Source organism: Gobio gobio (genome assembly GCF_949357685.1).
Source record: "Gobio gobio genome assembly, chromosome: 3".
Taxonomy (NCBI): Eukaryota; Metazoa; Chordata; class Actinopteri; order Cypriniformes; family Gobionidae; genus Gobio; species Gobio gobio.
Genome location: NC_137099.1, coordinates 68,439,507 through 68,450,530, shown reverse-complemented (window position 1 = coordinate 68,450,530; position 11,024 = coordinate 68,439,507). Strand labels below are relative to the sequence as shown.

General features: G+C 38.2%; 1 protein-coding gene across 1 annotated transcript; it reads right to left on the bottom strand.

The window, feature by feature from the left end:
• Positions 1-4,462: 4,462 nt before the first annotated feature.
• Positions 4,463-10,746, bottom strand: pin1 (peptidylprolyl cis/trans isomerase, NIMA-interacting 1). Its single transcript, XM_079812976.1, has 4 exons — positions 10,601-10,746; positions 8,310-8,510; positions 4,928-5,038; positions 4,463-4,825 (listed from the first exon to the last, which is right to left on the bottom strand). The coding sequence occupies exons 1-4, from the start codon at positions 10,656-10,658 to the stop codon at positions 4,716-4,718; spliced, it is 480 nt and encodes a 159-aa protein (XP_079669102.1). The 5' UTR covers positions 10,659-10,746; the 3' UTR covers positions 4,463-4,715.
• Positions 10,747-11,024: the final 278 nt, after the last annotated feature.

Here is an 11,024-nt window from a genome sequence, read left to right as displayed (position 1 = left end):
TCCACATAATCTTAAAGTCATGGATTCCATAATCTCTGCTCAAGAATTGACCAGCTTTCCACAAAGCCCCAGACCAAAGGAGTCCACAAATAATAATAATAATAATAATAATAATAATAAATACAGAGCTCAAGGGTCATTCCTCATCACATTCATGATGAAATGATACAGAAAGACATTTCACAAGCATGAGGATTTATGAGAGAATTTATATTACACTGCATATAATGGGACCATTCCCAGCTGGCTCCCAAACCCTTCAGACCAACACATTCCCAAGGCTTTTCCAGCTGTACTGCAAGACAAGGATTGAAAAAACAGCCGCTTCTAGCATTTGCAAAAACCCAAAATAGTTATTCACTATAGCTATTACAAACTATTACTCATATGTTCTGAAGCCCCTGAGATTTCAAGCTGGTTTTAGGCATTTTTACAGAAATACGACAAAAATATTAATAAAAGTATTTTAAATCTACGTGGCCATAATTATATTGATGTTTTCAATGAAACCTACAAATATAGTGTTAATACTGAGCTTATTTATATTTTTATGACAGACACTTGTGTCTCCTAATTATGATTTCTCTAATGTCATTCCTGGATTACCCACCAATGACCCTTTTTAGACCATAATGCATTTTGGTGTGATATTGTATGAAAAAGAAGCCCCTGAAAGAGCCAAAACATGTGCAAAGGTCATTAAGCGTCTCTTAAAATGCTGATATTTTGAGCTTTTCGGTCACTGGGGCACTTTAGCAATATCACATGTCCTTTTGAATAACACTAATAAAACATTCATAATGTATTTATGTTAAAAAATGATCTATTCGATCTAAAAGATCACCTTAAAGTGCCTGATTATAAAGGGAAAAAAATGTTTTATGTCATTTCCAGATAACAAAAAAACCCTCTGTTAGCCAGGACACGTCCTCCATTATCCAGAATGAAATATCTAGAACAATCTAGTGTTTAATTCACATCTGTAAACATTTAGGCAGTTATTATGAGGGATGTGCGAGACGATTAGATGATAGCGCTGCTGCTAGTCAACTTGGAAAATACTAGTCGTTTACCATTAGTTTGTGCACATTTAATGTTTTGCTTCATATTTTTACAAAGGCTATGTTTAACCCTTAAATGCATACTTCCGAGATGTTATTTACTACCCTCTTCCTCAATCATTTTTTAAAGTTAGACATCAACCTTCTTAGTATTCCTCAATCAATCCATTTTAAACAATATAAGAAAAAAATAATAAAATTACAATTGAATGCCTGTTTTTTCCATATGTTTTTTGTCAAAATTGTATAGGGTCACTAACGACCCGAGGTATGTAAGATTGTATGTATTTTTTTCTGCACAATAGATTAATCTATAATGACGAAATAAGTGCAATTCACCTTTATTCCACAAGGTGGCAATGTCTGATACACAATGGTGAAGTTTCACTCATAGTGACCTCAGACAGTAATCAGTATAATCTGTAAAACGATTTACTGCAGAGCAAGAACTACTGTCACTGTCACTTGGTGGATCTGGTGAAGGTCAGTGATCAAAATATTGATTTTCAAGACGTTGAAAATGAGTTTTGAGAGGATATGCGTGAGATGGCGAATATGAGCCAGATGCTGAATGTGCTGGGAAATGAGCTCTGACGAGGACAGTGATGATGGTGTAAAACATCTGCTCAAACTGAACCCTCACAAGCTCCAAAAGGGAACGAAATAAGTTTTATTTTATTCTTCCGTAATTGTTGCTCTAATATCAGGAGTTTTATATTTTATCACGACAGGTAGAGATCCATCCATGTTAGATATAGATCCGGGTCGCTAAAGACCCCAATATGTAAGAACGTTTGGCGAAACAGTGATATGTTCATGTTAATGTTACATCTTGAAATTAATATATTACTTTGAAAAGTGTGTGTATATGAGGATGGTTTTTATGGTAATCCTGAAAAATATTGCAGAAAGTCCCTCCGTGTAACAATGACACAGGCGATTGACCTATCGGTAAGCCCCTCCCCTCGAACGCAGGTGAGCCAATGGCAGTTGAGTATCAGTTGCACAGGGTCTTGGATATCTTTAGGTTTCAGTGCCATAGAGAAACACTGGAAGATCAGAAGCTCTCGTCGGTTTGATGGTGTTTATGCTACAGAAATGGTGTGTACTGTAACACTGTTAATTAATTATTATTACTTTTGACATGATAACAAAATATATGCACACATGTATACAACTAAAATAACAAAATGTATACATGTATAGAAACTAAATTAACGGATATTTCTTAATTTCACTAAACATTTTCATTTAGTTTCGTGAAAAATTTTTATTAAACGTGGATCTTTATTTTCAATAATTTATGCTTTTGTAGGCTAATTTTGTAAATATAAGCAACTCATTTGTATGTGCAAACTGTGTGTATTTTTTTGTGTGAAAAAGGACGCGATAAACTTCATAAACCACAAGTTTGGCCATCATTCGGACGGGGTTTTACGCTGATAGCTGTCGTTGTCAGACTGTTAGCAACTCCGTCTGTTTGTCCGACTAGCAACAGTAACTAAGGAGGTCATTAATGTAACCCATATTTGTGTGTTCGATTACACAATTTCGTTTTTTGTTGAGTTAAGGAAAAAAACGAGTCTTATTTACTTTATTGGAAAACATTTTTAAACATTTTCCAGCTTTTTTTTTCTTCCGGATTTGGTTCTGAATTTTGAGTCTATGAAATCCCACATTGGTTAAATTAATTGTGATTAAATGTAGTTTTCTGAGCACTGATTGTTTGTTGAGCTCCGATTATGGATCTGTACATATGAATATGCCAACAATAATTGTGGAGAAAAAGAGAACAATTCATTTCAAAATGCATTATTGTTACCCAGAATGACATTTTCATGGGGAAAACACCTAAAAATGGTGAATTACATTCTTAAAATGAGTACATACACAACATTAAAATGTACATTTTTTGCCAGTTTTATAAATTTGTTCCTCAAATTTTAAATCCTTATCCATCATTCACCCTTTAACAGCTAATATTTGACCATTAATGACATGCACAGGGTTCCCACTCTCATGAACACCAGATTCAAGGACTTTTTAAAGCACCTTTTATTTGAAATCAAGCACAATAAATACGATAAAGGTTAATGCCAATATATCAAACACCTGTACCTGTGTCTATCATTAATGCAGTAACGCTAAGGCATAAACTGACAACTAAATACAATTTCCAATGAGGAAAAATGTCCAATTTTACAAAATCCAATGAGGAAAGAGGCTGGTGTACAAGATGCCGTTTGCAGCTCTTATTCCTGCTTCTAACATTTATTTCACACTAGTTTTAGTTCTCTCTTTTATAAATCATTACTTAATTAAAACATCAAAATATAGAGATAATATTGTATACTTGAATTTTCCAATTAAAGGAAAAGATATGGACAAGTTAATTGTTAGGCATTAAAAATATGCAAAATTATTTATTAAATCACCTGTACATGTACCTTTTTAAAAAATCAATTTGAAGGCTTTTAAGACCTGCACATATATTATATTTAACAGATATTAATCGCTGGCGTAATAACGGCCCATTTCAAATGTTTACGTGCGTTTCTTCTTTTTATTTTTTGAGCGGTGATGAAATATATTGCTCTTGTAAATACTTGCCAGCATTTCAGTAAGGAAAGTCTCTAGATCTTTAAAATGCATCCAAATTAGAGCAAAGCGCAACCGTACGGTGGCCTGCAGGGGTCAAAAAGGATATAAACAGTGAATTTTGAAGTGATCTCATCTCGGACGGCAATTAAATTACGACACGACGTTGGTGTTTGTCTAAAAACAGTGGGTAATTCGGCCAGGGATTTTCACACCTGTGGTGGGAGAAAAACACTGACATTCTGGATTCGGGCGGCAATAAAATCCTTGTCAATGATGACAATACCTTTACGACCCCAAAAGAAACAACTACCGTCCGAATAGGGCTTTAGACAGTAGATGGCGCTTCTGGAACAGCAGAAATATATTGAGATATCTTCCTCCCGTAATGCGGTTTTGTTCTGGCTTTGGCCAGTGTTTGTAATAACACACGCTACTCTAACAAAATGCAGTTCATGCTTAACTCAAGCACTTTCAATGACCTGTGTTTGTTTTCAAGCACTTTCCAGGCCTTGAATCCGTGTGTCTGAAATTCAAGAAGCGTGGGAACCCTTGCAGGTTAACAAATAGTAAATGTGACAACATTAAAATGTACATTTTTGGCCAGTTTTATGAATTTGTTCCTCAAATTTTAATCTTTATCCGTTATTCACCCTATTACAGCTAATATTTGATCATTAATGACATGCAGGTAAACAAATAAATAGTTTTTTTTGATTCGCTCAACTCATGAACCTCAGTTTGGGAAACCCTGCTTTATGAATAAACCATAATTTTCATGCTTTGAAGTAAAACAGGAGCAGTTTGTTAAGTGACATGGTCAGTTTTATTGGTCATTGATTGGACATACGGTCTGCTGTCCGCCACCAGAGCTGGCCTGAGGGACAGCAGATCATGCGGGATTCGGGATTCGGGACGCGGCCTGTGGGAAGGCAACTGTAACATGTACGATCACGGAAACACCGGATGGATTTAACGTGCAGCTTTGACAAAGCCTAGCGAGGGAACAGATTAAGATGAGGAATATCCTGGGAGAGATGTGTGAGTTATCTGAGGTTATCCGGTTCTCAGGATGATGTGAACTCCGGAGTCGGTGAACACGGGGCCGCTCATGTCTCCCACCTTCAGCGCGAACGAGACGTCTTCAAAGGGCTTCTGCATTTGACCTGACACACACACACACACACACACACACACACACACACACCTGTGATGGTGATGATCTCGTAGGCTGTAACGCTACACTGATGGCGGATCAGTAGACTCACCCCGGCCGAACATGCCCAGGTCTCCGCCGTTCCTCGCCGAGCTGCAGTCGCTGAACTGAGACGCCAGACTCTCAAACTCCTCCTCTCCAGATTTGATCTGTTCAATGTACTCTAACACACACACACACACACGTTAATACAGAAGTGCACTTATTTTCATTCACCATTAAATGTTGGGATATCACACAAAAAAAAGCCCTGGATAGAAACGCCAACACACATTTTTTTCAATTTTTTATCAGAGCGTATAAACTATGATGGAAACATTCACTGAATAAATCCCTCAGCAGAGGCTGAGATTGGACAACTGAACTTATCAACCATAACAACTTGGGGTGTCCCCGACTAATGATTTACATATTCGAATCAGAATTGTCGAATCTCTCTATAGTCGACCGATAGTCGAATCATCGAGCCCGATCTCACGAAAATGCGTATAAATAATACGAGTGTGCAATCTTGTGGAATGGCAAAATGAGTTTTGGCGTGCATGGTATGGCGTTTTTCGCGTTCATATGATGGCTTATTATAAGGGCGAACCCCTCACCCCATACCCTCACCCTACCCAAAAGCGTGTCATATACAAGCCATAAAATGCGTATCATATGCACGCGAAAAACTGCGTAGCAATATCCACGCCAAAACTCATTCAGGCGTATATTCCACGAGATTGCACACTTGTACTATTGATACGCAGTGTCATGAGATCGTGCTGGATCATCTATGTGTGTGTGAATGGGTTGGGATTGGGAGGGGCACGACAGTCAGCAGGCGGGAAAAACTATTTATATTTTATTTTACACACTCCACACAGCAACAACTTTTAATAAAGTGACCAAAACTGCCTGCCAACTGACAGACGAACTGACAGAATTGTGCTGCTTAAACACTGTTGCCGCGGGCTGTGTTTCATGTCCGCGGGTTGAAGCGACCCCAATTATGGGATATTTAGCCCCGGAAATGCGAATTTTACCGGAGAAGCCCCCCTGAAACGCGATTGGGCTTGTTGCCGCTTCCAGGAGTGCAGCAGTTCAGCCTGAAAACCCTCGCGCTACACATTTACGGTTTAGCGTCAGATATTTTCTCGTTGACCACCAGCATGGCGAAGAGAAAGTCACAAGTATGGATTCATTTCCAAAGAATGAAAGATAATGAAGCAAAATGTAACACATGTGAAAAGTTAATAACATGCAAAGGAGGCTGCACTAGCAATCTGACAAAACATTTGCTACAGCACAGAATCAACCTCAGCCACAGGCTTATACCAGATTTATAGTAAAGGGCCTATATATATATATATATGTCAACCGTTGAGTCACCATGGTTTAGGTAAGCGTTTAGGCACAATTACCCTACCACAATTACCAATTACCTTAATGCTGAATTGCAATTTATTATTTACAAGTTCACTGAATAACTGAATTACTATTAAATTGATATACAACTAAATCACACATATAACTAATAAATATAATTTATAACTTGGTTTTATTCAGAGACAGAGATAAATGTATTAAGATAGACAGATTTTGTTCATTTGAACAAAAATGTGTTGCAAGAATGTCTTAATACTGTAATATATGTACAGTACAGGACTTTTTAGACATTGCCAACCTGTAAATTAATTTTAGAGCAAGTAATAAACACAAAATGGATTGTTTGAGTTGCGTATTGTGCCTTTTTCCTTTACCACTATTTGTTTAATAATTTTAATGGAACCGGAATCGGAACCGGAATCGTTAGGCAGAACCGGAACCGGAAAATTTCTCACGATTCCCAACCCTAGCGACGACGCAGTCGATTGTATCGACCAATCACGACAGGCCTAATCCATACCATGGCAAAAAAACAGTAAAAGTAATTGAATAATATGACAGAACTTACGATTCATTGTTTTATTATTGTTGTAGGGTTAAAAACCCTAAAAACTCACTTGGCTGGCGATTTCTCCTTCAACTCTACACGTTCACTAAAGACATATCCGACTGTGTTTACCCGAATACTTAAAAAATAGTTTTTACACACTTTTGACCATTCAAACCCAATAATCCGCAAAACTGGCGTCGCGATCTGTCTGAGTGACAGGCGTGCGCTTCAGGTCTTAGAGAGAGCGATTCATCCGTCGAGTCGTGTGAGAATCCCTGAGCTCTGTGGTGATGTGTAGAGTAGGAGATTGATGTAGTGTAGGGATGCGCGGTATACCGCTACTGGAAAAATACCGGTATATATTTTATTTCAAACGGTACAATATCATGATTTTGCTCATTTCGGTATATGCTGCTGTTCTGAAGTTCACCGCAAGGTGGCAGCGCGCTACCCAAACTGACACGAAACCGGCAAATGTGGCGCCATAGAGGAACAAAATGAATACAGCAGTTGAATCTCACTCAACACACACAAAAGGAGTTAATAAAGAGAGGATTAGACGTGAAATTTGAAATTACTTTGCTTATAAAACTGCTGAAGAACCATCAAACCCTGCCAAGCATCGTCACTTAATTCCTGACTTGTAAGACATTAAGAGATCGACAGGTGAGGGCATCAATCAAACGATCTAATTTAGACATTTTTCTTTTAACACTGACTAACGCACATACATAAGATCGTATCGTTTAAATATAAAGAAATCTTCAGCGTTCGTTTCAACCAGTGACGTTTAGACCTCATAATATTTGCACGCACACTATTGCACTATTTACATCCGCGAAAGACATACCCAACTGTGTTTATGTAGCTACTCACTAAAGATGGACATTTTTGACATACGTTTGTGTGTATTTGACTGAGGAAAAACAGCTTAATTTGGAATGCGCGAGCTCTTTAGGCTTGTGTGTGTGTGTGTGTGTTTGTTGTTGGCATGAGTGCAAAGAAAACTCTCTCAAAGAGCTCTCATCCCATATGTATTACGAAATGCTATAAAATCGCTTGCATGTTCAAATTGGCGAGGTTTAAGAAGACGTGGGCAGTGATTTCCGTCAGATCTCCCGCAACGGAAGTGAAAGTGTTGAATCTGAGCACGCAGATGCTTTTATCGTGCAGGTGCGATGTCTTTTGAAGCCAGAAGCTCATTTTGAGAGAATGGAGACGCGCAGTAATGCTGAAATTACTTACAAGAAAGTTTCCAAATGACTGATTTGATGTGATATTCTTTGTTGATTAATTTAATAATAAATATTTGCGGTAATTTCCCGCTTCATAAATCCAAAACTTGCGCGAGTGAGTAAAATTATGCGCAATACCCGCATCAAAATTCAGACCCTGTGTGGTATCGATTTAATATCGGTACTTCGGTATTAGATTGTGGTACCGTACCGAAGACAAAATTGTGGTATCGAGCCATCCCTAATGTAGTGTAGTGTGTGTGTGTGTGTGTGTGTCTCACTGTGAATGAGCTGCAGCGCCTCGTCTTTGCTGCGTGTGATGTTCTCCTCTCTCCAGGAGGACGGCCGGCGAGACTGGCTGTGTTTGACCAGCAGGTGAGAGCAGCGCACCTTCTCCACCTCACCCGCCCCATCGGCCCCAGACCCGCTCGGACGCTCCCATTGGCTGGCGTTCGTGATGTGGTTGAAGTAATACACACGCCCTGAGGGAACATCAACAGCAAAACACTCAGGAGACCACTCAAATATCAGAGCTAAACGTCCAATCGTGGTCAGCGAAGGGTCATGTGACACTGAAGACTGGAGTAATGATGATTTGACCACAGGAATAAATCACACGATATATTCACAGATGATATTTTACACCGTTATGATCAGATTAATGCGTTTAACAACAGCGTTAAAGCTCCACTGTGTGATATTTTCCTCCATCTAGTGGTGAACTTGTGTATGACCATCCAGTGAATATTAGTTTCTGTTCCTCTCAATTCTGATTTGGTTTTAACTCCTACGGTGGCTGATTTAGTCCAAGATTAACATGTCTTCCAGCTCGACCTCGTCCACATTGGACACGGAGCCATCGAGTGTTAAAACGCCAAAGGCCAAGCTTGAATTTACGGGAATGTCCCTCTTTGGCTAATGTACTTTCAAGATGGAGGATCAACATGGCGACCCGCATTCAAACCCTCACCCGTATGTGTTTACAATGGCATATTATAAACTTACCAGAATACTTTATTACTTGAAAGAAGTAAATATACATTAATGAGCACATATATCTTTGAAAGAACTAAGTGTTTTTAGCTAAGAATAAACTAAAAAAGTTACACAGTGCAGCTTTAAATTGGAAAGTGATGTAGGATGATGGAAATTGGAAGGCCTAGTAAGTTAAATTATAACATTAAAATTCACAATTATGTCATAAAAGTAGAAATTATGACATAAAAACACGGTATGTGACACAACAACGGTCTAAAACAGCTGTAAAACAGAGTAATATTTCATGATTTAGTCCTGTATTTTTGATCATTGTCTGTCGGTCTAATTTATTTATTTTTTTAAATAAAAAAAAATCAGTTCTGTGCTAGATTAACTGAGACTCGTTACAGCACTTGCATATTGCTGATATTGTTGCCCTTGACTGCTCTAGCTGCTTCTATTGCCCTCATTTGTAAGTCACTTTGGATAAAAGCGTCTGTTAAATGACTAAATGTAATGTAAATGTAAATGATCAGATAAATGTGCAGAAAAGTATTTTTCCTTAAAGAAATATTTTAATAATAACGTTTTGCCCATTATGTGTTTATATTTATATTCAATATGTGACCCTGGAGCACAAAAACAGTCATAAGGGTCCATTTTTTTTATCTGAAATCTGAATAAATAAACTTTAGGAAAATATTTGGCGAATAATATTTGAAAATCTGGAATCTGAGTGTGCAAAAACATCGAAATATCTCCTTTAAAGTTGTCCAAATGAAGTCCTTAGCACAAGTATTACTACTAATAATACATATATGATTTATTTACAGTAGGAGATTTACTTAATATCTTCATGGAACTTAATATCCTAATGATTTTTGGCAGAAAAGAAAAATGCCACAAATATACCCGTGAGACGACTGGTTTTGTATAATAATATATTAAATTAAATTAGCCTTATATATCAAGACAAGAGAGAGAAAACTTAAAACACACAAGTACCTTAGATTGAAGATTAATATTAATAGTGTAATATTACTGTATTGTGGCTATTTTTCTTATTGGAAGCTTTAAGATCACTTTTCAAATCAATACTTTACGTCCATTTTATTTATTTAGTAAAATGTTGATTTAACTGACAGAATTAACCCTTTCAATGAAATGCTCGTGAGTGGACATTAAATATTCCGTGAACACGTTTGATTTTGATCAAATATGTGCTCGTAATGTAATAAAATAAAGCTTTGAAGAGTGAAACTCGCGCTGTTCGCCTTCAGCCCGGCCCAGTTCGCATCTTGAGATATTAACGGGGTTCACACATTCACATGTTGAGATATTCAGATGTTCAGAGTGTGTCGTTTCCACTCATCATCTGTTAAACACTGAACATCCCTGGATCACTCGCTCGTGTTGGGCTTAAATCGGTTCCGTCCGGGCGGGCTGGGTTTAGCCTCGGCTCTCGCGCGGGCTCGGTTGCTTTTGGCGGTTCGGTGTCGGTTAGCCTCTTAGCATACGCATCTGCTCACTCACACGCGCCCAAACGCGGACTCTGTTCCGGGTGTGGACATGACAACGGGCCGCCATGACTGACCTGAACTCCGGCTCATGCGCTTCTCCCACCCGGACGGCAGCTTCTCGTCGTCGGACATGATCTCAGAATGGAGTCGGTTCGGCTCGGCGCGCTGTGGTCTGATGTAGCGCCGCTGCGGTGAGCACACTGGCCGGCAGAGGGCGACACTCTCACTACACGAGCCAAATCATCACAATAAAAACACTACTGAATTATGACAATACAAAGTTAAAGTAAAAATTATATAAATGACATAAAACGTCGTAACTGACTTACTAAGTCAGAATTATGACATAAAAACAACATATTAACAGTTGCTGACGCTACAAGTTTGACAACAACGTTAAGTTACATTGGTAATTGACAGTAAATTGAAATTATGACATAAAATCGAGATTATGACAAAAATACATGTATCTGACGCTACAACGGTTTTACTATATCG